This window comes from Fukomys damarensis, unplaced genomic scaffold (genome assembly GCF_012274545.1).
Source record: "Fukomys damarensis isolate Sample0158 unplaced genomic scaffold, DMR_v1.0_HiC HiC_scaffold_20, whole genome shotgun sequence".
Classification (NCBI taxonomy): domain Eukaryota; kingdom Metazoa; phylum Chordata; class Mammalia; order Rodentia; family Bathyergidae; genus Fukomys; species Fukomys damarensis.
Window position 1 is genome coordinate 6500996 of NW_022900932.1, and position 27493 is coordinate 6528488.

The 27493-nt window shown below is 40.6% G+C and overlaps 1 protein-coding gene and 1 pseudogene across 1 annotated transcript in view; both read right to left on the bottom strand.

Annotated features, from left to right (window-relative positions):
• Kif6 (kinesin family member 6) overlaps window positions 1–27493 on the bottom strand; it is a 314938-nt gene that overhangs the window by 185052 nt on the left and 102393 nt on the right. The window contains exons 6-7 of the mRNA XM_010638879.2: window positions 22074–22203; window positions 1816–2022 (exon numbers count right to left, since the gene is read on the bottom strand). Coding sequence (XP_010637181.1) covers window positions 1816–2022; window positions 22074–22203 — 337 coding nt within the window. The remainder of the gene's footprint in view (window positions 1–1815; window positions 2023–22073; window positions 22204–27493) is intronic.
• On the bottom strand, window positions 9918–16387 carry LOC104872628 (annotated as a pseudogene).

Genomic DNA, 27493 nt, shown 5'->3' on the forward strand with positions numbered 1-27493 from the left:
CATTCTCCGAGTCTCTGCTTAGCATCCGACCCTCAGACAGCTGTCATTAACTCTCCCCTCCTCAGCCCAAGTCACATCCACCATCCCCAGAGCTCCTCACACCCGTTCCCTGGATGACAGCCACATGCTTCATCATAACTTACTCAGTTCACAGCTCCCTACACTGAACCATGACAACGGTTTTCTTTCCATTTCTGACACTAGGGATTAAACCTAGGGCCTTTGCATTAAGCTACATTCCTAGTCTTTAAATTTTTTCCTTTTATTTTGAGGCAGGGTCCCTCTAAGTCACTTAATTGTCCAGGCTGCTGTCAAACTGAAAAGCCTCCTGCCTCAGCCTCCCAGAGTGCTGGCATTATGACCATGCATCACCACACCTGGCTGGACCATGAGAACTCTGAGGCAAGGGCTGTTTCTGTTTTGTTCTAGCAGAGCCCTCGGCATGTAGTAAGTCCACATAAATACTTGTTACATAAATACTGATATGAAATATCGTGTTACATAGCCATCAAGACTACTCACACAATTCTGATGTTCTAAGAATTTTGAAGAGAAGAAATGTGAAGAGAGTGACAAAGAGCAGCTTGTAAAGGTCGTGTAGAGTGAAGATAGAAAAAGGGTTTAGGGCAGAACATTTCTCTTGACTGATTACAATTCATGTGAAATCAGCTTCAACTGATGAATGCAATTTTGTACAAACAGATGGTCATAATGGGAATTAAAACAGTGCTACTACCAGAAACAGGAAGATACTGTTCTTTGAAATAAAGCATTTTGAATGCAGTTCGTTATGTTTTCATATCATTGTTCTGTAAGCATTCTATTAAGTAAAAAGCTCTGTTAAGGATAAGCAGTGTAGAATATTTGAGCAAGAAAGCGCTCAGGACTGCTGACTTTTGTCAAAAACACGGAAATGATCGGAATTCCAGGCAGGTGCTGCCCTCTGGGTGCTGCGTCACTGCGATTCGTTTGGTCAGAACCTGGCCATGGGCATCTTGTTCAGACAGACTCTGCAGGTGCCAGCAGTCGGAGCCAGCGCACCCAGTAGAAAGCAGTTAGCGTCGGACAACCTCACTCTCAAGAGGGTTCATTATGCAGTTTTAAAGTTTTGGGTTTTTTTTTTTTTTTTTGAAATCTTTTAGCCGCAACATCCTTCTGTCAAGTCCTTCTGTCTCATCTATAGACTTGGTACTCACCACTCCAGTTTGGATCATTTTTTGTTTTTGTTTTTTTTAAAAAGAATTTAGAAAACCCGGCCATCTTTAACATTCAACTCACAGTCCTTCTACTTCACAGAACTGAAGGGAACTTGAGAAATCATCTCGTTCAATTCACTCATTTGAGAGGCGAAGACTTTTCTTTTTTCCTGGAAGATTTATTTAGCTAAACTTAGATTCATTTTCTCTGTCCTCAGAGTCAAATTCAAAATTTAGAAACAGAGCACATGCGGGGGTGGACTGGAGTCAGTATGGAGCAGAGGCAGGGAGGGAAAGCCAGGGCTCAGAGAGAGAAGCACCACAGGGGCATCATTTTTGATTAGGTGAAGCCACTGGGAGCTGAAAAACTATGGTCACCTCTAACATATACTCCCATACCCTGATCTACCATGGTAGCCTGGAAAACCAGGCAGCAGAAGGCCATTTACAATGTACTTAGCATCACTGAACTGCTTACTGAAAATGATTAAAATTGTAAGTTTTATGTTATGTGTATGTTGCCAAAATAAAAAAGAAACAAAACAAAACAGAAATGTGAGCCTTCTGGAAAATATATCTGACAAAGAGTGCTACAGCCACACCCCATTCCACCTGTTACCTGCTCTAAGTAATGCAGGGACAAGTTGATGTACTTGGCCTCTGTTAGAAGTTGGCCACTGACTCCGCTCTTGGCAACTCGCTCGGAACCAGCCAGGTCGACCAGGTGGAGCTTGGAGTGCCGGACGGTTGCAGATCCTGGCTCCTTGCTTGACAGATGAACAGTGAAGATGCAGTGGGAACGGGTTGAAGCCTGGTTCATAGGTGTCTATAAAACACAAATGGCAACCCAAAAATCATGAGAAAAGTGAGAACTGTTGAAAAGTATCAGAAGATTTAAATTTATGTTCCTAGTAGTTCCCATAAGTACAATGCTGTCAAGTGGAGCAAGACCTTGTGGCTGAGACCTTTAAAGTGAGTTCTCTTCCAGGTGCTACCTCTTGGGTGACTGACAGCAAGGTGGGTGGGGCTGCTGAGGAAGTGACAGAGGAGTTCTAACGGAGGCCTTTTATCAAGATGATCACCTTATTTTGCTCTCCAGCTATTTTCCACACCTTGACGTTGGCCAGCCACACTGACAGCGCTTAATGGCGGGGAGAGTGTGTGCCATAGAGAGCTCACTAATACAACTGTAAGCATAACTCACCGAGGAGGATGCCCGCTGTCACGCCACTGCACAGCACCGAGACAAGGAGTGTAGTAAACAAGAAAAAGGGTTTGAAGGCACGACAGGAAGAGACTGACATGGCATTGTGTACAGGAGATCCAGTGTTTGCCTTGCAAATGCAAGAACTTCTATAGACAAAGCAGTAAAAGCCAAAAAGTTTACCAGGGTTACTGGATGTGAGATGATTATGTGAAACTAATTAAGTTCTAATAACACTAATAATTAAACAGAAACTATAATGTTATTCAGAATAGCCACAAAGAGAATGAGCTAACGAGGGGTTACGTATATTAAAGACATGCAAACTACAGAGAAGTGATAAAGTAATATTAAAGTACACAAAAAGAAAACCTGAATAAATGATGTGCTATGCCATGGCATAGACAGGAAAACTAGAACTTTATGTGTAAACGTCTATACAGCTATACGTGTTATGCAACTGAAATAAAAATGCTGCAGGTTTCATCTACAGAACAAGACAAACTGATTCTAAAAGCCATGGAACAGAAAATCTTCACATAAAAGGAAAATTAATTTTGTGAAAGCAGGAGGAAGTGAGACTTGTTCTTCCATACATTAAGTTATACCATAAAGCTGTGATTATTAAAACAGTGTGGCACTGGTGCAGGGGCAGACAGCCATGCCCATGTGTCACACTGTGTTCACTAAGGAAGTCTACAAATATAGAGGGACATTACACCACAGCGGAGAAAGGACAGACTGGCTAACAAATGGTGCAGGGATAACTGGCTCCTCCTCTTGAAACAAATAAATTTAGGCTGATTTGACACTGTACAGAAAAATAAATTCAAGATGAATTAAAACATCACATGAAGCTGGGCATGGTGGCGCATGCCTGTAATCCCAGGAGGTTGAGGCAGGAGGATCACTGTGAGTTCAAGACCAACCTGGGCTACAAAGTGAGTTCCAGGTCAGTCACAACTACATAGCGAGACTCTGTCTCAAAAAATAAATAAACAAACAAACCCCCCCAAAAAAAAAAGAAAGAAAAAAAAAATCACATGAAGGGCAGGGGATGTAGCTCAGTTGTGCAGCAACTTCCTGGCAGATGCAAGGCCCTAAATTCAATTCCCAGTACCAAAAAAGAAAGGAAAAAAAGAAAAAAAAAACCAAATGAGCCCCTTAAAAAAAAAGCAAGCTGGGTGTTGTGTCACATGCCTGTAATCCCAGCAATTGGGAGACTGATGCAGGAGGACTGACATAAATTCGAGGCCAGCCTGAGTTTAAAACAGAGCAAAACAGCAACAGACAGTCACATGAAGAAATAACACAACTTTAACCCTAATACAAGAAAATATGGAAGCACATCAATCAACCTAGGGCAGTAATGGATGTTTCAAGATAACACATAAAACAGAAAAATGAATCAGCTGAAATATTTGACCAAATAAAACAAAATGTCAAAACTTGTATGTGATAAAACATGCCATAAAGTTAAAAAACTGAGAGAAAGCATTTGCAATACACAGAGCTGACAAAATAATTAATATTTGAAATAAGGAATACCTACAAATCAATAAGAAAAAGACAACTCAGAAAAAAAAATAGGCAAAGAATAAGAATAGGGAACCCATAAAGAAGAAATCTGGAAACAGTTCATAAGTAAGATTTTATAAATAACTACACAACTTAGAATCATAAGGACAAATTATTTCACACCCATGAGATAGCAAGCATTAAAAATATAAAGTCTAACAGAACAAATGCTGGTGAGGAGGTAGGAGATAGGATTTGCATATGCTGCTAATGGGAACAGAAATAAAGAACAATTTTTTGAGAGAAGTGTGTTTCCCCAAAATAAGACCTAGCTAGAAAATAATCAGCCCTGAAAACTAGAGATCAATAATGCCAGCCCAGCTGGGCGTGATGGCACATGCCTGTATTCCCAGCACTCAGAAGGCTGATGCAGGAGGATTATTACAAATCCAAGGCCAGACTAGGCTACATAGTGAGTTCAAGTCCAGCCTAAATTGCATAGCCAGATGCTGTCTCTTAAAAAAGACCAACAAAACAAAAGGTGGTCCCAATCAGCCTATCCTTGTTTTACCTACCTTACCCACAGACACCAAGAAAGAGAATGATGATGGCAGGTAAGGCAAAGATAGGCTGATTGGGGCTGGCATTTCTGATCTTTAGTTTTCAGGGTTATTTTCCAGTTAGGTCTTATTTTTGGGGAAAGAGGGAATCTGGTAATACACTGCAACACTGCAACTGCCTGTAATCCACCATCCAGTAACACACAGTCAGGGATATTTCCTACAGAGAAATCTTGGGAAAGTATACCAGGAGACACATGTATGTGGTCATTTGCTGCAACACTGCTTAGGACAGAAAAAAAAAATCAGCAAGGTATACAATGTAAATGGACATCTGTGGTTTACATTAGTAAAGTGGGGAATTCAAACTTCAGAGAAATTAAATGAAACAACTCTTGGGAAAATGAACATAGATTTTTTTTTTTTTTTAGAATAGAATGCTGACAGAAAAATAGCAAGGTGATGAATGATGTGAATACCATGATCACATTTATATAACGACACCAGCAATACCATCTACTGTTTATGGAACTATAATGTAGGTCATTAAAAGTATAAAAATATTGACCAGAAAGATACAGTAAATTATTGCCTTCTTATGAATTGAATGAAAGGCCACCAAAAGGACTTCAGCTTTACCTGAAACATGCTGTTTATTTTGTTTAAAAATTATTAGAAGGAAATTCTGGGTTGTGAAAATATTAATGCTGAGCACAACTTACTCATTGTACATTTTAGAATTTTCTATTTTCCACAAGAAAGAGATTAATCTGACTCAAAATATGCGAGATGAGTTAGTCGGATCACCTTCTCAAACAACTAAAAAAATGAGGAATATTCCAAATGAATGTCCGTGTAAATTAGTATGTTCAGATGTCCATCTTTGCAAAATGGGAGTTAGCCAAAGCATTTCAGTACAGACGCAGCAGTATCAGGTGGGATAACATTATATGGATGCTGTTTCAACCAGAAATTCTTTGTGTAAACATACACAATGGTTGATTTATACTAACTAGCAAAATACACAGATGTCAACATGCTGGCATAGTGTTGGTGATAATGGTGTAGCCAGTGAGGTAAATAGGCTGCAAATTTGACCCATTACTTGTTGCCACAATAACTATACCCAGATCTAGCCAGTGTGTGATTTTGCATGCTAAAGTGGATCAGCAAATAACTGTGCATGTAAAACCGCAAACTCAAATTTAGAACCTAAGCTGAGGTGTTTTGGAAGGAACTGTAAGTTATTTGTAGAACTTAAACATGGGTTTCATTTCACTGTTATATTCACACAACAATAAATCCCACAGTACTGTAACGAAAGTCAAATTAACAAGCGATATACATGAATAACAGAGACGATTCTCAACAGCTGCTCTTGGCTTCGAGACTGATGTGCTGAAACCACAATCGAATGTGGACCATTAACAAATATTGCAAGCACATACCCATTTCAAAGGAATATGAGAGTTACCAAAAATTAAATTGCATTTCTGGGGTCTGTAATTAAAGTGCAGTAATATGGGAGACTGTGCCTACAGTTCTGTAATGTCTCATAAATATTTTCAGCATGAAGTAGTGGTTGGTGTCCCCTTAGATAAAAATTCTTAAACCTCGGCAAACATTCCTTATGGAGAGCTGTGTAAGTGTGTGCTGATTGGATGTGCTGGTATCTGCTCTGTGTTTAGCTAAGGGTGTCTTCATGTCTCATGGCCCTGCCTGATCGCTTGTCCTTTTTAAAGGTAAAACCATATTAAAATGTTTCTGAAGCTGCCTGAGAACAGATGGCACCATTTAGGCAGATTCATTCAAATCTAAGCACATGTTTTAAACAAATGTGTTTCTGGCACGAGATTGTGCCTTTGGAAAAATTCTAGGGATGACTAATCATGTGCACGCAGACAGCTTTCACACTGCCGAATGCTGTGGGGAACGAGCGGTGTTAGGCAGTGTGGAGACAAGAAGGGAAATGAGAGGCGGACCTCACCCTCAAGGAGACTGTAATCTAGTCAGGACCTAGAGCCAAAATGTGTGAAATGAGAGTGAACACGAAAAGGGAAAGAAGCACAATGTTCAGGAATGTGATCTCAGCACAGATCCTACTGATCCTCCAGGTCAAGCGTGTTCACTCCACAGTCTGCAGGCCACCTGCCCTCTTTATTTTTTTTAAAGTTATATATAAGTATTTCTAAAAGGAAGGTCAAGGTCATACCTGAGAACTTAACCTCCTTGTCCCAGAAGCTCCCTGTCTCTGTTTATCCCTTGGTTTCTAGAGCCAAATGCTCTCTGGCTTCTTCTCACTCCGTAACCACTCGTTCCCCCTTTCCTTTATTGGACCCTCGTTAGCCTCAAACACATGTGTGTCCTGGGCTATGGCCATCACGTTTTTTTCCACTTGGAGACTTTTTTTGTACAGCTCCAATTCTCACTGGATAGACTATAGTGCCATGAAAAATCACAAACCCAAAACTTCAGAATTTGATACTGATGATGTGGTTTCAAGTTCCGGTTCTGACACTTGCTAATGTTGAAAGCTTAAGCAAATTCACATATAGCTTTGATTTTCGTGTCTGAAATGCCACAGCAAGACCTGCTTTGCTGCAGAGTTATATTAAATACTAAACAAGTTATTGGGTGTTGCAGGTTTCTGTGAACGGCGAAAGATCATATTACTGTCCAATACCCTCCATGTCCACTCCATTCCAAAGCCTCCTGTATCCCTATTTCCTGACTCTGAATACCAGATTAGAATGTCCAAGAGCTTAATCGACAACTGTCACTAAAATGTCTTGTCATTATCTTGACATAACATTCCCCCCAAACAGCCATAATATTACCCAAAACTCCCTCTGTGTCCCACGGATGGATGTCTAGGAGGAGGAGGAGAAGGCTGCAGTGGCCCTGATGTGCTCTGTGAGACCCGACCAGAGCTCATGGTTTTAGCGCTTGACCTTGTATACAGTCACACTGATGTTTGCTGGGGTTGTTTGAGAACACACTGCCTACAATCTTCCCAACTAGATATCCTTTCACTGGAATTAATAGTCCTAAACCTCTCATTTTCCTTTCCGATTTTTTCTTTATAAAATACCCAACTTTTTGAAAAAAGGAATCAAAATCATTTCCCCTATTTTCAGGATCATAGGACCTTTTCTTATCAAGTATACTTTCAAAGTACAGTAGTTCTGTAAATGAGAAAAATAGACTAGGCACACCGATCTAATTTAACAGCTAAAAAAACGCTTTAGAGCAATCTGGAATACATGAGGATGTTTTGTAATTATGACTCACTTTTATGATTAAAATGGCCTAACATATATATATCCCTTCTAAGAAGTCTGGAATCAATTTAATGGATTCCCCCCCACTACATCCTCAAAGATCTATTAGCTGATTTAATAACATTAGGAAAATGGAATGTCAGAACTAGCAATGGTGCTGTTGAAGCTCTGTCTTTGCATGTCAGGATTCAGAAGATTGCTTCCCTATGGCTCATGTCTCCAGGATTTGGCAAATCAATGTCAAGTGGATTTATGTAAAAATCGACGTCTGCTAAATGGATGTGCCTATGGCAAACTGAGAAGGAATTTTACCTACAGAGAGTATCTTCAATGGGAACGAAGTTCAACTGTCATCCCTGTTAGTCATCCCAAAAGATCATCCTCCTGCTTTGGTTTTACTTGACAGCAAAAAGGAATCAGAGCCAAACTTAAATTTAGCCCCGAATGGCAGTAAGTGACATATCACAGTTATCTCCCAGAGCCATTTTTTCATCTTGCAGATTGAGTTTAATTTTTTTTGTTGTGTTCTTGTAAAATTGTTTGGGTTTAAAATGTCTGAATCTGACCACGCACATAACTGGAATATTATCAGGGCGAAAGGAGTTTGAGCTTCTCAAGAATTTATAGTAGTTTATTGAAACCTTTAGAGTAAATCATTTGTATATAATTCTCCAAACCTCGAGATTATGGAGGAACTGAAAATATCTTTACTGTTCTGTATGGATACAGGTGGTGCTAACACACCACGTGGAATTCAGATGTGCATCTGTATACCTTTGTTCTTACAAAAGAAATCCTTTTGGGTTGGATCGTGACAGCTCTAGTGCAGGCTTTGAGTGTGGACATCCAGGTCAGAGAGAGACAGAAACCTGAGGATAGTGTCACTCACAGAAGAGAAGCCAAGGAGCCCAGATATTTAGTGTCGGAGTATTCCTTCACTCCATCTTATTAGCCAACAGCATTTTCTGCATGCTGTGAAGATTATATAGTTTTCTCTCTGGCCACAATGATCTCTTGCTGGAGAATTGGCAAAACTCCAAATGGCATCCCTAAACACAAAATCGAATTAGTCACTGCTTTTTAGTCACTGAAACCAGCATGAGAAATAGATACAAGTCAGGCCAGTAAAATTTAAAAATATCTATCAGCCTTCTTGCTAGAAGAACAACTCCTGTGCTGGAAAGGACAGCCCAAATCGACTTCCTACCAGTCTTCCTGTGAATTCTCGATTTGCAAGATAAGCCACAAGCAATGTGTCTGAATTACTGTCTCACTTTCTTGCAGAAATAGCTTTACTGAAGCTAATGATCCTCCTTGATCCACTCCCTTCTTCCCTTGCTTTGCTGTACAGAGATGCAGAGTTCTGAGGGCAGCATTTTCTGAGACCCATTGCGTGACATCCCACTATGAAGACAGAGATGAGAGGAGGGCGCCCCTGCTCCTCCCTGCTTATAGCCCCCATTCTCCTGTGGCTCCCCGCTCTTGGTCATGTCTGGGTTGCACCCCATTCCCTTCTTGGCTTCTAAGATTTTCCTAAGCAACAAAATTATCTGCACTGAATTTCCCATTTCAAATACTGTGTTCCTGGTTGGATCCTAACTGATATACTCAGCTACAACCTAATAAAAGCTCTCTGATATATAGGGCTGGTAGGAATAAAAAGGTTTTGTGTTGTTTTTCAATATTATAGGCAAGATGTCACCCATCCAGTCACAGGAGAGGCCTAAAACAAGCAAACATACCTACATGTTACCTACTTTTCACTGCCTGGAAGCTTACTCTTGAAACAATGACAACAAGTACATCGCTCGAAATGCTGACACATTTCACGCATCTTCACTTGTCTGCTTGGAGACACAAAACTACATTATGTCTTCTATGGCCATAATTATCCTCATTCCTATAATATCATCTTTACTCTTTTAAATTCAGTTTTACCTCTGGATTTTTTTCCCCTTCTACTTTTGTCCAGGTTTATATGTGTTTTAATGTAAATTGCTTCAAATCCTTTTGGAAAATAAATGAGATTTACAACGCTAATATAAACAACGTTTTTTACTTTAAAAAGCCATGTAACTTTTTTTCTTTTTGAAACTTGTGTTTCATTTTTTCATCAACCTCCTTTCCACTTTGCTTCAGTGTCTGCAGAACAAACAGCTCAAGACCACTCAGCGGTGGTTCCACCCACTCGGGCGGCCTGAGCAGTGGGGGCTGCGGACCAGTCTTCTGTGGACGGTTGAGCACCCTGGTCTTCTGCAGGGAACTGCTGGATGGGCACAGAGGGCACTGCGTGTCCTCAGACCAGTCTGCAACCCCAGGTTGAGCAGGAGTGAACTCTGGACTGGTGCTGTCCATTCGCCCTGAAATTCCTCCTTGGTCTTTTCAGCAGCAGCCTGTGCTTTTTCAATCTCTTCAGGATCCCTGTAGAAGTAGCGCTCAGGTGTGACCTCCCACGGGTGTTCACGGGAGATGGCGCCACACATGCGCAGCACTTCCAGGGCCAGCATCCACATCAGACTCACTGAGTAAGCCCCCTTGTTTCACGGGATGGCAATGTCCACATAGCGCAGAGGAGAAGCTGTGTTACACAGAGCAATGGTGGGCAGATTGACATAAGATGCCTCCATGAGGGGCTGATGATCAGCCCTGGGATCCGTAACCACCAGAAGACGGGGCTCTCGGAAGGCTGCCTGGATCTGGTTAGTGAAGGTCCCAGGAGTGAAGCGGCCAGCGATAGGAGTAGCTCCCCTGGCAGCGGCAAACTTCAGCACAGCCCGCTGGCCGGTGTTCCTAGAGGCTATGACGCTGACATCGGCAGGGTTTTCAATGGTGACTATGGCTCGTGCTGCCAGCAGAAGCTTTTCCCAGGTCCGCTTCAGATTTATGATGTAGATGCCATCACTTTTCCTTTTGTAGATATACTGTTCCAACTGGAAATCCAGGTTGGTGGCACCTAAGGGTTCCTGCAGCAAGGAATTTGAGGACCTCCTCCTCCTTTATTTGCAGAACACCAAGGGCTCCAGAAATTGTGAAAGTTTCCCTTTAAATTAGGATGGGAGTCAAGAACAACGCTGTAAGGACTCCTGCCTAGGCAGCGAGGTAAAAAAAAAAGTCATGTAACATTTGAGGCCGGGGATTTAGCTCAGTGGTGCTGCCCTCTGCCTTGCAAGCACAAGGACCCAAGTTCGATCCTCAGTTTAAAAAAAAAGGCCATGTAACAGTTGAATTTATGATGGGAGAAGGAGTTATTTCATGAAATGGATATATGCTCATTACATTCACAAAAATAGAACAAATTAGGCAAATCAACAAATTACACAAATCAACAAGTACCATTGTAATTTCAGGTTTGCCCAGTATGGCTTCATGGTGTCTGAGACCCTTGTACTTATCACTCAGCGGGCAAGGCTGGTGGAGGCACAGACACCCTGCGAGGCCACTGTCCCCATGGAGCTTCATGGGTGCAGCCACAGGGCAGTGAAGCAGGGGAACTGCACGCTGGGGCTCAAGGCTGCCCCCTAGGTAACACCGCACCTTCTCTCACACTTCACTAGCTGCGGCAATCCTGTGCACACGATCTCAAGGAAGTGTGTGCCAAAGAAATAAGCTAGAAGTTCTGGTGAGCCCTGGTGATCTCTAGCATGCTCCCTGTGTCAAAATGCAGTCAACAGAAAAAAGAGCAAAATGAAAGTGAGCCTCTTCCAATCAAAAAATAGCACTACTGATGTTTGATGAATACTGTTCAGATATTTCTTTATATATATAGAGAGAAGGATAGTAGTACTTTCACCAAAAGGATGCAAATCATTGTTAAATGAAAATTATTACATTTTATTTGAATTTAATAGAAAATAGAAATACACTAAAGGAACTGATGAGCTTCAGATATATGTCTATCATCACGGCAAGAGATGTGTGTCTTTTCTTCTGAAGTTATCTCTTTACAGGTAAGAAAAATACTGTTGGGACTTGAGCCATTATACTTGCTGTTTTTTAATTAGTTTACATTACCTATAGTACATAGTATATACACATATGTATGTATACTTATACTGTATTCATTCTTGCTATGAAATATAAGGAAATTAGTTGTTATAATACTTCTTCCACCTCTTCTAACTCCAGATTTTTTTTTTTTTTTTGTACTGGGGATCGAACTTGGGTCCTGGTACTTGCAAGGCAAGCGGCAGAACCACTAAGCTAAATCCCTGGCTCCAGATTTTTGTTAGCTCTAGTATGTTTCTATTTGCAAGATTTACATTATTTACACAGTTGTTTTATGTCTACCTTTAAATGAATTCAATGTCACAGTAGTCAAAATATCTAACTTTGGGCCAAGGTGACCAACAAAAATGAATGGATGAAGAAAACATGATATAAACATACATTGGAGCATTATCCACAGAGAAGAAAGAAATTATGTCATTTTCAGAAAAATGGATAGAACCGGAGATCATCATGTTAAGTGAAATGAGCCAGAATCAGAAAGAAAAGTATCGTATGTTTTTCCCTAATATTGGACTCTAAAACAAAAGACAAAGATAACATGAAAGTGGAAGGGAGACTGCTACTATGATTAGACAAGAAGAAGGGAATAAGGCAGAGTGGGATTTAAGGACAGGTTAATAGGGAGGATGAATCAAAGTATGTTATATGCCTGCATGAAAATGTTACAATGAAACTCAACTCAATGTTCGTAAAATTAACATGTACTAATAAAATATATAAAAAATAACATTTAGTAAAAAACTAGTAAACAGTATTCTTTTATATATATTGGGATACTGGGAGAGGTAGAGGATACTTTGGGGTAGATTGAGCCCTTCCTTTTGATACCCAGGTATACAACAGAAACCTGCTATGCATATGAAATATTTTTAACTGATTACCAAGTTAGCATATTCCCTGCGTCTCAAGCATCTTCTAAAATGTTATTAATAACCACTGGTTAGCATTTCATTAAATGAACGTATTATCATTTAATCTACATTAGTATTGTGTACATTTCAGTTGCTTCTATTATTTTACTGTACTATTTTAAATAATTGTACTATGTTGAACACTCTTACACATCTAGCTCAACATTTTGATGTGAGGAATTCTAGAGTGTTCCTTCCATAAAATGTAAACTTGTTTTCAATCTTAGGATCACATGAGAGTGTATATTTATGTCTACCATGGACAACACTAAGTAATTTTTAACACCGTGACAGGTCAGAGCATTGGCATCTTTGATTTAACACATTTATACTTAAGACTGCAATTTTTTGAGTTGTTACATGAAATTTGTATATGTTGCCTAGAAAAACTTAAGGAACAAGAATATGAAGAGAAAAAATGTTATTATGCTCCATTGTCATGAGTGTCCCCAACTGGACAATGAAGGGACAATGAAGTAGGCACCGGAGGGACAATTTCCATATTTTAGATATCTAGTGAATCTGAACATTTTTAAAAATCTTTCAGGAGTAATGACCTTTTCCTCAATTTTCCATTAGGATCTTTTCTTAATGATTTGTAAAAATGTTATGTGTTAAAGCTATTAGATATTTAAAAAATAAATAAATCCAATGCATCCCACAGTCCTTTTGTAAGATTTCTCAGTTCCTGAGTTCTTGATTTCAGTTTAACTCTTAGTGGGTGAGCCTTCACTGTCAAATAGGTTTTTTTGTTGTTGTTGTTTTTTTTTTTTTGGTACTGGGGATCGAACTCAGGGCCTTGCGCCTGTGAAACAGGTAGTGGAACCACTGAGCTAAATCCCCGGCCCTTCTCAAATAGTTTTTAAAAGGAGACTTGGCCGCTTTTCTTCCTGAATTCACATATGCTTAAAAATATTTGTCTGCTTTTTTTTTTTGTTTTCCAGGGACAACTTGACCACTCAGCTGAGCATAAAATGACTGGGGACGTCACATCCAGACTTCAGGATTTGGTCCGTGTCTGTTGGCACCGAATGTTGCTGTGAGCATGTCTGAAAACAATCTAGTTTATTTTCACTCATTGTTGGTTTGTATTTTCTGACTGGATGCCTGTATGTCTTTCTTTGGCTTTGGAAACGAGTCACTTCAATAGAGCAGGTCTTGGAGTTGAGCCCTTCCAATTTTTCCTTTGACAAAGCAAGTCCTTTTCATCTTCAGATTCAAGTAATTACAAATTTCAGGAAACCTTTCTCTCTCTCCATCCCTATTTTCTTGGTTGCCTTTGTTCTTGGTGTGCATGATTGGTTTCTATGCATAACTGGATTCTCCTTTGTCTCTCTAATTATTACCTTCTTTTATTACTTGTACATCCCTAGTTATTTGCCAATTCCATTTCTTCTACCTCCTCTCTCCACCACCTCCTCTTTCTCCTCTTTTTCCTCTTCTTTTCCCTTCTAATAGCACTTTTATCTCTTTTTCTCTTTCATTTTTTTCCTAAACTTTTCAGGTTTGCTTTTCTTTGCCTTGTCTTATCATTATTTTCTTTGAACTCTGCTGTAATTTGGAGATAGTTTTGAAACAAAGGTTGTAGTATTTCAGGGACATATCTAAGTATGAAAGGACATGCCCTCTGTGCCTGCTGTAATTAGCTTGCAGTGCATATTCCTTAGTCCCAATCCCTACTCTGTCCAGATGGATGGGTCTTGGGCTATTTTCTTTCTGATAATTTCATCTTTGAACAAGATAATTTCTTTTCAAAGGAATAGAATTAGGAGGTGGGTGAGGAATAATCATATTGGGTTTGTGTCCTAAATACTTTTACATCATAACTGTTAAATCCTTAGCCTTAAGAGCATAAACTCCCCTTAACAGTTTGCAGTAATGTGCCTCGAATAGTTCACAGTAAAGCCCCTCAAATCACAAACTCCCTGGACCCCACCCATCAAAGTCCATCGTTCTTGGCATGGGCCTAGACCACTGGCCATAAAAATGGCCTGTATTGAAGGTTTCTTCTTTGGCTCCACCTTCTATAATGCAGGATGAATATCTATATTGCATTCCCAGACTCTTCTTCCATACTCGCCTATGCTCTTACATCTCATCACTCTGACCAAAAGATCATTGGATTTGTGTTTGAGAACTGTGACCCTTTCTTTAGGGGAAACTCTATCCTGCCTGAGGTTGCAGGACACATGTGTTGGCTCTCAGCACCCTCCCTCACCATAATTCAAATTTCATAGTGTTTGGCAGCTTTTCCCATACTGTGAGGTTATGGCTGTTTCCTTGTCTCACTGAAGACAGCCTTTTTCCTTCCTCTATTTTTCATTGTTTGGTTGCTGTCTTTGAGACTTTTGATAACAGGGAAATGACTTTCTTCTTGTATGCTTAATTATAGATGAGAACTTTAAAGATGAGAAGAAACTCTCAGAATAAATTTTTATAGCCCAAAGACTGTTCCTCTACCGATGTTTATGGAGTATGTCCATGCTAGCATTCTCACAATGCCTGTTACTGTACCACTTCTTCTGTTTTAATCAGTGTTTTAAATCTCAAAACTTATGGTCTACGTAATAATGCTAAGTCAGGTTAGATGGGAACAGAATACAAACTATGCTGAAACAGAAGGACTATTTATACAACGCTGCATATTTCTCATATAAAATAGAGAAAAATGCTTGGCATGGACACTCTAAGTTTTTCTTTCTGTATCTAGTAGTTATACAAAACCAACTGGAAAAGATGGTAGAGCTGTCAACATATCTTTCGATAAGGTTTCTAGCTGCTTCTTAGGACCTAATAATATGAGAATGTTTTTCTGATTATGCTAAGATCAGGGCCAAAATGTATTTTTCCTGCTGTGTATTTTGCTCACAAATCTTCTAATAAGCTTGCTGATTACACACAACAAATATATCTTTCAAATAAAATACTGTGAGGAGGTGTTAGTGTCTCCCTAATGGTGTGGAAGAATATAATTTTAAATGCTCACTGCAACCAAATTCCTCTTGCTTCCCACACACAACAAACAGAGATGGGCTTTAAAGCAGTGTGAACAAACGTCACACAGTGAAGTGTTCTTTCCCTCCTGCACTCTCCTTGTGATACCCAACAGCAGGTCCTGAATCTCTGGCACAAACTTCTAAGCTTGGCTCATACCCTCTTGCAATGGTCTGTATTTCTACAAGGTCACATAACTCGGTCCAAACGTCTGATAATATGCAAAGCTGGGTGCCTACAAAACACACCACCAGTGCTGCTCTTATAGGCTTGCTTTCAAACAAAGAATTAAGTAGAAAGACCTCTAACAGCTCTTGGGAAAATAATTTGGAAATCCTATCGACTTGGTTGATAGGCCAATGATTTTGTTCCAAAAAGTTTGGAGCTCACAAATTTTTTAAAATGGTGTTTAAGGGCTGGGGGTTTAGCTGAGGATTGGTTCTGCTGCCTTCCTTGCAAGCATAAGGACTTGAGTTCAACCCCCAGTACCAAAAAAAAAAAAAAAAAAAAAAAAAAAAAAGAAAGTGTTTAAGTCTTCTGTGCTGCTCTCTGCACTCATCATGAAGCACGGGCGTCAGTGAACCTGGCCCACTTACCCACTGGTGCACAATACGCTAATCACAGATGTCATGAGCTTCACCAAGGAAAAGAGTTTATTCACGAGGAGGCAAAGCCTCAAGTCTGCCTCCCTGGGTAAGGGTTTTGGGGTACTCATGGGTACGAACTGTACCAGAAGCAGGGTGACTTGAGGCAAGAGGAAAGCTGACTGGAGGGGAAGTAGCCAGAGGCCTGTGCATGCGTAATCACTCCTGGCAGTGCTCCATGGGACACGTAGTCTGAGGATGGAGTTTTCTGCCCCTTGATGTCAAAGAAGCCACCTGCCTATGCAGCCCCAAGTGAGGAGTGGGTGGTTTCAACAAAACAGCTTCCAAGTCCCTGAAAACTAACCTACGTGAGCATTATCACATGCCAGAGGTGTTATCTATGGCAAAACTAGTGGGGGGACTAATAATATACTGCCTAGCCACAAATTATCCTCCAAAGCGGATAATTTGTACAGTCACCGAAATCCAAGTGTAGCATGATAAATACAGAGTGTTAATTCAGATCTTCCCTGGGTTTCACAGTGTACCATGGAATTGCTTTCATTTTTGTACCTGAGACTACAGGTTCTATCACCTGAACTCACCAGGCCTTCCTTTCCTCTCAACTCAACAATTAATTTGTGACTGATCACCTATGAGTTGCCAGGTGCTGATACTCTAGAGGTGAACCCAAGTCTTGGCTTTAAACAGTTGCCAGCTGAGAATTTCAAGGTCTTCCTAAGAGTCATTTAGTCGAGTTCTTACACAGGCCCTACAAGGTGGGTACTGTTATTCTGATTTTATTAGCTAGAAAATGTGGTTTGGCCCAGTTAGGACTTGTCTGAGGATATATGCTTGGTAAGAAATGGAACCGAGAGTTAGACACCAGGTTCCAAAGCCCACTACTTGGCAGGGTTGGGTGGCAGTGTGGTGAAGAAATCACAGGGTGGGCACCAACCCTGACGGAAGGGATTCTCTCCAAAGTCACTGGGAAGGGTTAGATGGGAAGAAAGGAGGCCATCTATGGACTCTCCCAGTGTCAGCACAGGGTTTGTCACAGTTCCCCTTTGGGCAGTTTCCCAACAAATGTAGGGTGGATACAGCATATTCTTGTTCCCAAATCCATCACAGTCAAGAGCTACCCCAAGTACCAACTAAACAAGAAATTATGCACGGCTCATTTAGACCCTGACTTTGTTTGCTAGGAAGGCTGGAACACAGTTCCATAGATGGGCAGTGCCTACAACAGAAATTTATGACCTCACAGTCAGTGAGGAAGGCCAGAAGTCTGAAATTAAGGGGCTGGTGGGGCTGGCTCTGCCTTAGGGCTCTGAGAGAGGGTGTGTTCCAAGCCTCTGTCCTAGGCTTGCAGGTGACCACTTTCAGGTGCACACAGAGTCTCCCTCAGTTTGCATGTGTCTCCACAGTTCCCCAGTCTTCTGGGTCCACCCTGATGACCTCATTCTAACTTGGACACCTGTGAAGACTGTGACCCAACAAGGTCTGGGAGTTAAGACTTCAACATGGATTTGTTATAGGGGTTGGCACAATTTAACCATAACAGATGCTACTGTGAGGTTTGGGTAGAAAGGACCCTAGATATCACTCTCTTTCCTAGAGTGCCTCTCAAAAGAGTCCCCTGCTGGTCTAATGATTCACTTTGAGCAGAATTATGACTCCTTAAAATAAATACTTAAATGACACTTTTCATCAATGGAAGCTATTTCTGGCAGGAAGAGTCAATAGAAACCCTGATTATGTTACTTTAGCGTGGCTTTCTTTCAAATTTCAGGTAAAATCCCTGTGCTCCAAAACCCTCTGAGGTCCACTCCCTACTACAAAACAAAAGATACAAGATTATGTTAATGAGCTTACTTTCATTAACCCCGTTACATTTATGACTCATCACATTATTTGTGCCCTATAAATACATATGGCTGTAACTTGTTAATTTATAATAAGTAATACATAAAGGAACTATTCCAACATGATGATGACCAGCTTTTTCCATGTCCCAGGCCCAAATGGGAACAGTGAGGCAGATGGCTGGGCACCAAATTCAACACAAAGCAACAACCCCCTTCTAATAGTTAGAATTATTCATCTGTGAAACTCCTGACTTTCTAAGCATAATACCAAAAACAGAAAACAAAATAAAAAGATTGATTTGGCTATATTTTTTTAAAAAGGAACCAAACTAAGAGAAAAATCTATAAAATGAGAAAGGGAGTGCTAAAGATGTGGCAAAAAGTTATCCTTATTGTGGATTCATTCAACAGCCACTTATGGAAGGACTGGTCCAGGTCTGTCTCTAGGTGCACAAGACAGAGCTCCAGGCCTCATGGAGTACGAAACAAGCAAACATATCCCAACTGTCCAGGCAAAAACAGAACAGTGAACAAAAACAGATGTGTGGATGGTCAGTAAAGATAATCAGGAATTTGGTGATCAAAACTGCAAATTAAAATGGGATTTTCTTTCTGTTTTCCCTTTCACATTTTGTGATATTGACAAAATGGTAGAATATGGACCTGCTCACATAACTCTCTGGGAGTGGATTTCATCTAGCTTTCCTAACGCGAAGCCCAATCTGTTGGGGTGCATTTTAGTGCACATTTCTGGGCTCCTCTGAAGATCCTGAATCCACCCACCAGAAATGGGATTGGAGAAGGTGCATCTTTTAACCACCACAGGGTACTGTAATGCAGGTTATCCTGGAACTACACTTGTGAAGAGAGCTGTAGATCCTGCGAGGGGCTGAGCCTTCAAGGTAGGGACAACTGCAAACAGTCCTAGCTCTGGAGCTGACAACCACACGCAGAACATCACACCTATAATCCCAGCACTCTGGGAGGCTGAGTTGGGAGGATCATAATTTAGGGCCCAGCCTGGGCAATTTAGCAACCATCTCAAAATTTGAAGAAAAATTGAAAGGATTAAGGATGTAGCTTAGTGTGAAGGTCCTGGCTCCAATCCCCTGTACTGCAAGACAAAACATAACAAAACACCAGACTGTCTTCAATTAGATTTGATTAATTGGTATAAATATTTCAAGTATAAGACACAAAAATATCAAGTCATACTGGCTACTGGTGGGCCATGAGGCAGGGTCATGCACAGTTCAATTTTTCTAACATTTATTCTCTGGCAATTCAACTTTAAAAAGAAACTACCCTAAGGACATAGTCAGATTATATTCAAAACATTGGTAAGACTGCCGAAATTATTCAAGAGTTCTGAATAAATAAGAAGAGGATGAGGGTACTCTTAATAACTTTTCCTTAAAATGCTGGCTAGGAGTAAAGAGCAAGAAAGGAAAGGGCCCTCTACTTTGTGTCCAAGAGATTCAGGCTCTGTTTTGTAAATGTTTTCTGGTTACCATGGAAACCTCTGGATTTCTCTGTGTAAATGGGAAATTGGGAACTTAGTTTTTTTTTTTTTCAAGAAATGATTAGTGTGTTCTCTTTATCCTGTTAAGCTCGTTCTGTACTGACAAATTACATTCTGACAGCTAGGCTGTAATCCAAAACATGGCTTTTTAGAGACTGCAAATAATAAAGAATTTCCAGGGGTTGATGGTTACCCTTCACTTGTATTTTTAATGTACGTGCATTTTCTTTCATTGGATTCAAGAGATAAATGAAAAGGCTAAATACTTGGTACCTATTTTAAATAACTCATAAATATATCCTCATTTGAAATATCTGACATATCTCGATTTGATTCCTGTGCTCATACAATAAAGAAAGAATGTAAATTTCTCACTCTGCTGGGTGTGGAGCTGAGCCCTGACTCCGCTTACTACTTGGTTAGTCTGGAGAAGAAACATAACTCTTTCAGCCTCAGTTTCATCTATAAAGTAAGAATCAGGAATAAAATATAGTGAGCATGTGCAACAATGCTGTCTACTGAACAGTTTCTCAGTATAACATGGCAGCTCTTATTACCAAAGGAAAAATAAAAGCAGGCACTGAAACACCCCAACTATTAGACATGGTTTCAAAATATCAGACTCCAGACAGGAAAAATCTATAAATTAAACAAAAATTAATGCACAACCAGTACGGTTAGGATTGGACTTCCTTAGATTTCTTTTTAACTGATATTATTAATATAAGACACATTCATCAGTAAGAGGAAAAGACTTGGGATTCTGTAAGGTGGAAGATATGACAGGTGAGTTTCACAAAGGAAGTCCCTCAGAACTCCACAAATCAGGGTGGAGATACTGTATTCCATCAGCTAAACTGAATGCATAACTGAATGCTACTGGAGGTCATAATGGAATGGGGTCAGGGCCTGTCACAGGTGAACAGGACAAGGCCTTTACTTTTGGACCGATGAATCACCTCCGGAGAAAGGCTGGCACTGAGTCAGGGATAGGTTCTTCCACTTGGTTCCCAGTAGCCTTTATGAAGCCATCTTTGCTCTTTTTCTTATCCCTCTATATTCGAAACCTCTTGGTTTGCCATTTATTAAGTGTGTACAGAGGAAGAGGATTTAGCGGGGCCTGCTAAGTCCTTCGTCATTAGATGCCCTCATTCTTAATCTGGTTCTTTTTTTTTTTTTTTTTTTTGGTACCAGGCATCAAACTCAGGATCTTCCACACCTTCCACTTAAGAGGCAGGCAGCGGGACCACTGAGCCAAATCCCTGGCCCTCTGCTTCATTTTTTAATCTTCACTTATTTTAACAAACAACATCATCACAGATGATCACATGGGTAAAACACCGAAGGGCTGAGCACAAACACAAAATATTATAAAACAAAACAAGATATCCTGAAGTTAAAACTATGTAAACATTTTTCAAATGAAAAAATTTGAGTACTGAAGTCAATGTTACATGTGGCACATTACCTATATAAGTTTGTCAATGTACTAGAAAGTATTAAATTAGTAAACAACAACAAAACTAAGGGCCTAATCAACACCTTGGTTTCACTATCTGGATCTGGCTTCCCTTTATCTTTCTGCATCAAAGGCAGCGCACTTCAGAGGGAAGAATGGAGCAAAAGAGGCTCACTTGGTGGATGGATGCAAGCTGTTCTGGGGCTGCTTATTCTCTCTTAGCCTCTGCCATCCTCACTTGGCATCAGAGAGAAGGTAAAGTATGGTGCTTGGGAAGCATGTTTTAAAAAGAAAGCGTCACTGAAGAAAGCAGTCTGCTCCCTCCTTCTCTGATCGGTAACTCATTAAGACGTGGCTGCTGACCACACTGGGTTAACGCCAGCTCTTAAGGGTCCCAAATAAAAGAAATGGACTCAGTTAAGTTGAATGTCAAATAGTGAATGCTTTTTGAAATAAAGGTGCCCAAAATACTGCATGGAAATACACTTTTACTACATACCATGGTAGCGTTCCCAGATATGCCAACCCACTAATTCCTGTGTTTAATGCGTTGTTTTGAAATGCTTTACCAATATTAATTCACTAACTAAATGAAACTATATGGACAATATGTGGTTAGGAAGAATCAACTATATGTTTTTAAACTTTGCAAAATACACAAAACTTGCTATAATTAAGATGTTTTATAGGTTATCATGGATTAGCTGCAAACCAATCTATAAAAAAATTAAAAATATAAAAATGAAAACTAAAAGGCACACAACAGAGTAAAGTGGAAAAAGCAGCTGACAATCCAGGAGTCTAGATTTCAGTCCCTGCTCATTAACTAGCGAGGGAGCCTTAGCAAAGTCTCCTCACTTCTCTGGATCTTGTTTTGTTTATCTGCAATGTGAGATTTGGGTGAGGTCGTGTTTACCATTCTATCTCTTAATACTAGAAAAAGAGTGTGCAGAGAGAAGTTTTTTCACCTCTGCAATCATTCTGTTGGTGTCTCCCAGGAACAGCAAATTCAGAGCTTCTTCTTCTGTCATTGCCTGATGAAGAGACAGGTTTTTCAGGTGAATGTTCTGATCAGGGTCCTCCAAAATTGTCACTTTCCTAGGGAAATGAAAAGCAAGAAAACTGGGTCCCGTTGAGAAGGGAAAGAATTTGAAGCCTTCCCTACAGGCTTATTTTTAAAATTGTGTAGTAGGATGTCTTTAACTTATAAAACCGAATAACACACAAGCTACCAGACAGCACTGGATTAGCATCAAACACTGACATTCCCTTGACAGTGTCTCAAATAGCATTGGGGCTAAAAAGTACATTACGAGCTTCGGATGTAAAGCTGCCTGTCACTTTAATCAGGACAATGGATCATCTTAGAATGCACACTCTTACTGAATCAAAATGCAAATAGATAACTTTCTATCTATGTATCAGGAAGCCAGGCCACATCCTTTTTTTTTTAGTCATAACTAATTTTCTTACATAGGCAACACACTAATCCTTGTGTTTGACTTCTTGTCACTTTTAATTTACACGACACTGCAAACTGGTTAGCTCATCAACTTATGTTGAAAATGGAGGCATCTGCCATTCTCTAGGAGTTATTCTCCTACATAGTTTGCTCATCAAGGTGAGTAAAATATTCTCAAGAAGTCTTATAATACAGATTTAGCCTGTCATCACTTCTGTGTCTGTCAAACCTATTTCTTCATCCTTTCTCCTTTACAGCATTCTGTTCCCTTCCATCACCTCCTTATAGCCGTGGCCTGGAATCTGGAATCGCATTCGTCTACCACTCAGACCTCGATGGGCACCCTGGTGCTGGCACCATTTCCTTCCTGGTGAATCGTAACCTTGTTTCCAGAGTTGGCTTATGAAGATTCTCCTTACACAACTCCGAGGACTGCCTGCAACTGAACAAAAGTTTGGCCACTATTCCCAACCTGTCTCAAAGGCCTCCAGATTGGAGCCGTGAAGATTCTTAGTTTCCCTCTTGCCTCTGGGATTTTGCTTTCCTGGTTTTCTTAAAAATTGTTATAGAAAGGAAATTATCACTCACAGGTATGACCAAAGACTATCTACATGTAGTTTCACTTGCTTAACACACTTGGAATTGAAAATAATGGTGGCATCATCTACATAGCACTACTGTAAAAGAACAGCAAATGGACATGTTGTCACTTTGCCCCCACTTACAACAGCTTGTTTAGAATACCTTCAAAGTAAAATTTTTCCTCCTTCCGTTTTGTGAGGAAGTTATTTGGCCTTTCATAGGTAATTTGCGGGCACTTAAAATACTAATTGGAGGAAAAAAAATGTGGCTTTACCAGCACATCTGCGGCCAATATGTCACTAATAATGTGCTCCTTTGCTGAGTTTTGGACTCCTTTTTGACCCTTTCAACAATGTCCGTAAAAATGGAAAAAGATCCCTTCCTTTAATGAAAACAAGTATAATTTATTTATTTTTTTAATAAGGCTCAGAAGTGAGCTGATTAAAAATGTTTAGGAGCTTGAAAATGCTTGGAAAATAGGAAGACCTTTTAAACAGAAATGAATGAGCTCTATTCTATTTTTAGGATGCTCCTTTATTTCTTTTGAAATTTTTTTTGAAATTTTTTTTCTTGAGTTTATTGGTACATTTTAGGTATACAGTACAGTTATGTTCATCATTGGGATCTTGTACCTTTACATGACAGGTCTTGGTTCTCATTTTTTCCCCTTGTCCCTGCCCTCCCTTCACCCCCTCTTCCCCTCTCCCTTTACAAACATTTTATTTCCACTTTCTCCTATTTTTTCTTTCCCTTATTACCTTTCTCCTACCCCTCCCACTTTTCCTACACCTTTAGCCCCTTTCTTCCTATTTCACATTGTCAATTATCTCATTAGGATCTTATGTATTATTAGTTTATTCACACCAGAGAAACTATTCGGTATTTACATATGTGTGACTTATTTATTTCACTGAGGCGTAGATCCTTTATTTCTTAAACTTTATTTCCACCCTGATCCTTCTGAAGTGCTAAAAATTAAAAAAAAAAAAAAAAAAAAAAGGTTTGGCCAAATTAAATTCCTGGGGACAAAGAAGTCAGAATTCTCCCTAAATCCGGGGATTCTGGGGATCTAAATCTTTCACCTGTATAGGTGACAGCAGTAAGTAACTTGGAAGACGAAGGGATGAAACAAATGATGAGTGAGAAGAGTTCTGGCTTTTTCGGCATTACGTCATTGAATTCTCCAACTCTGAGGCAGAGCCACAGTGTGAGGAGTGTTGAAGACTGAGACAGACACAACGGGGACCTTGTTCAAGTCCTGTGCACGTTCGGAACAGGGACGGGCTTGGAGTGAGGGCCAGCAGGAAGCAATTCAGAGAGGACAACACTCACACTCCTTTTGCACCAAATGTACGCCAGGCACCAGCACAGTCTCAATTCAGTTCTTCTCAAAAGGAACTACCTAGGGTGTTGGAATGAGTGAGCACTTGCGCGCGCACACACACACACACCACTGCTGGAGTCCACCCTGAGGATTTCTGATTTTTTTCATCTGGGGTACTGTCTGGGTACTAGACTGCATAAATCTCCAGGAGATTCTTATGTGTGGCCAAGATGGAGAGTCACTGACTTCATCTTTAATAACCCATCAAGGCAGACACATAAGGCGGAGCTTTCTGGTCTCTTGGTTCACTTTCCACCATGTTCCAACTCATGCCCAAAAGGGAAATTGTGCATCTCGTTGGCTGTGCCTGAAGACACCAGGGAGTGGCATCTACCAGTAGGCAAGGTGACTGTCAACAGGAATAAGAGCCTCATTCAGTAGGACATTTCCCTCTCTGACCGTGCAGCTTGTGGGTAAACCAAGCCACACAACAGAAATCACAACAGTGACTACTATTCCACTGGGGATGGTGGATCTAACTAAACTTCCCTAGGGCCAATACCACTGCTAAATCAAAAGATATAGTTCTGAGTATGCTTATTAGACAACCCCATGCATGACTGATTAAGGTTCTATTCACATAGAACAATTATAAGTGTAAGGTAGGCAGTGTTTGCTAAATGTCATTACTGGCATCTGGCCAACCTCCTTTCTTCTCAATCATTTAGAGCCTTTGGTCTCCAGTGTAGTGACTTCAGAGCTAAGGCACTTGTATGTTTACTTCCGGGTTCTCGTCCAGCGTTGTCACTTAACCGCAGCACCATCTGCACATGGCCCTGGTTCTTCTGCACAGAACTTTTGGCTGTCTTTTGTACCCAACTGCATGCATTTCTCTGAGTGCTTTCTTGTATCATGTTTCACTTGCTGTGCTCTGATTTCTTGTCTATGGAGGCTCTGAAGAGCAAATGAAGAGGCAGACTGATGTCCAAACTAGTCTGGCTTCTTTCACTGCTCTCCCTGCTACGTGCTTGTTTCTGTGTACCCCATAAAAGGCTCCACCTCTGGCATCCCTGTGAGACACAACCTTCTCTCTCCATCAGCATCTCTCTTGCCAGTTCTGCACAGATTTTTTCCTGGTTTCCGCCCAGTCCCCTGGGCACGAGGTTCCGGATTTTCCCTTACTGTTCTGCAGGGCCTCGATGAAAATCTCTTTTGCACTGAGTTCTACTGCCAATGTGTCAGCCCTGCCTACTCGCCATGCCCTGGCGCCCACCTCCTGCTTAGAAGAGCCCACTGTGTAGTGAGAATGTTTTAAATTCTACAATCAGTGTAATCATTTTTTCAAAGTTGAAGGAAATAAGAATCGTTACTAAAAGTTTCTCATCAGGTTGTTTCCTTTGCTGGCCTTTTCTCTCCCTCTCTCTTTTTCTTGCACACCAATAACTATTTCCTGAGTCTTTAGCTCACCACTCAGTTCTCACTATAACTTTTATGGGCTTGAAAGAGGGCTTTATTAGAGTTTCTTAAATAAACATTCTACTTCCAAGATGGAAACTCACCAAACTATTTATTTGATTCTCTTTGAATGAGCCTGTGAACAGTTTTCCCTATGAAATGTTTACATTTATGCAAAAAGTCACCAATAGTCTTAACTTGGATACTGGAGTGGAAAAGTTTGGTTAAGGATCCCCAGCCTGTATAATGATGGGGAAGAAACATGCTTTGTGTTTTCTCTGTAAACAGAGAATCTTTTCTATTTGGCCGGGTAGTAGAAGCATGGGGTCTTTGTGACAGACTAAGAGATGTACAGAAGAACAATAGCTGAGCTCTCCCTTTCAGTAATGGAAGCCATTAATGAAAGGACCCTCCCCACTGGCACTGGATCTCCATCCGTAGCATTCCAATGGCCAACTTGCTTCCCAAGAGTTACTACATTGGCTGGTTTCTTGTTTTCATGTCACAGACAAGTATCACCATGGCGATCTTTGTTTTTGGCTACTTGCAAATGTCTCATATGACTGTGCAGTGCACGTGGCACTGGGTCCAAGCAGGTGCCATTTGCACGTGGCTGTATGGATTTATTACTGCAAGTGACTATCGGAAAGCAGTGTCTTCTATCGGAATCACCCTATTGCAACCACCTTCCCCAGCTGGTGGGGAGCCTTTCAGCGACTCACACGAAGATGCCATACACAGCAGAGCTCTCATTTAGCTACCCTGACCACCCACTAAATCGGGAGCAGGCGGACCTCATGAAAATCAGGTTGCTCCATAGTCCTCCAACGAGTCAGACACGTTTCTCGTCTGCAAACACGGGCCACCATCCTCACTTCAGTGAAGGCAACGTTTCCTAGCTCAGCAGTTCTCAACCTCCATTTTTCACCTGGCCCAATACACATTTTCTCAAAAGCTCTCAGCATACCAATGTCTCCCAGACCCAATTTACCTAGCTAACCACGCTTGCCATCCATTTGGCCACTGCCTATGGGACATTTCCATTTGCACGATTTTCCAAAGGTGGGTATTTCAGATGTTAAACACTATGCTCACCCCCCTCCTTCTGAGTGTTTGCTAACTTCCAATAATATTCAGCCACGCCAAGTTCCCGCAGACAAGCCAGGCCCACCAATAACCCACCACTGATGAAATGCCTTTTTCGGCCTAATTCCATGCAGCAATCAGAGAGCTGTACACTAAAAGTTACCTTCTTTACAAATACTTTGTTTCTCCAAAGAAAATATTCCTCCTCTTCCACCCACAGTTGTAAAAATCACAAATTGTGTGATAAAATTTTCCACATTCTGGAAAACGATAGGAATGGATAAATGTCTAGGCGATGCATGTGGACATCTATAAAACCATAGCATTTCTTCTGTCAAGTAAATAATTTTATATACTTCTTAGCTTATGACATTGCATTTTACAAGTTCTTATTAACTTTTCCCCCACTGTATTATAAAGTTTGATTTTTTCAATTATAAAAGCAATGCATACTATCTGTGAAAAGTTAGTTTTCTATA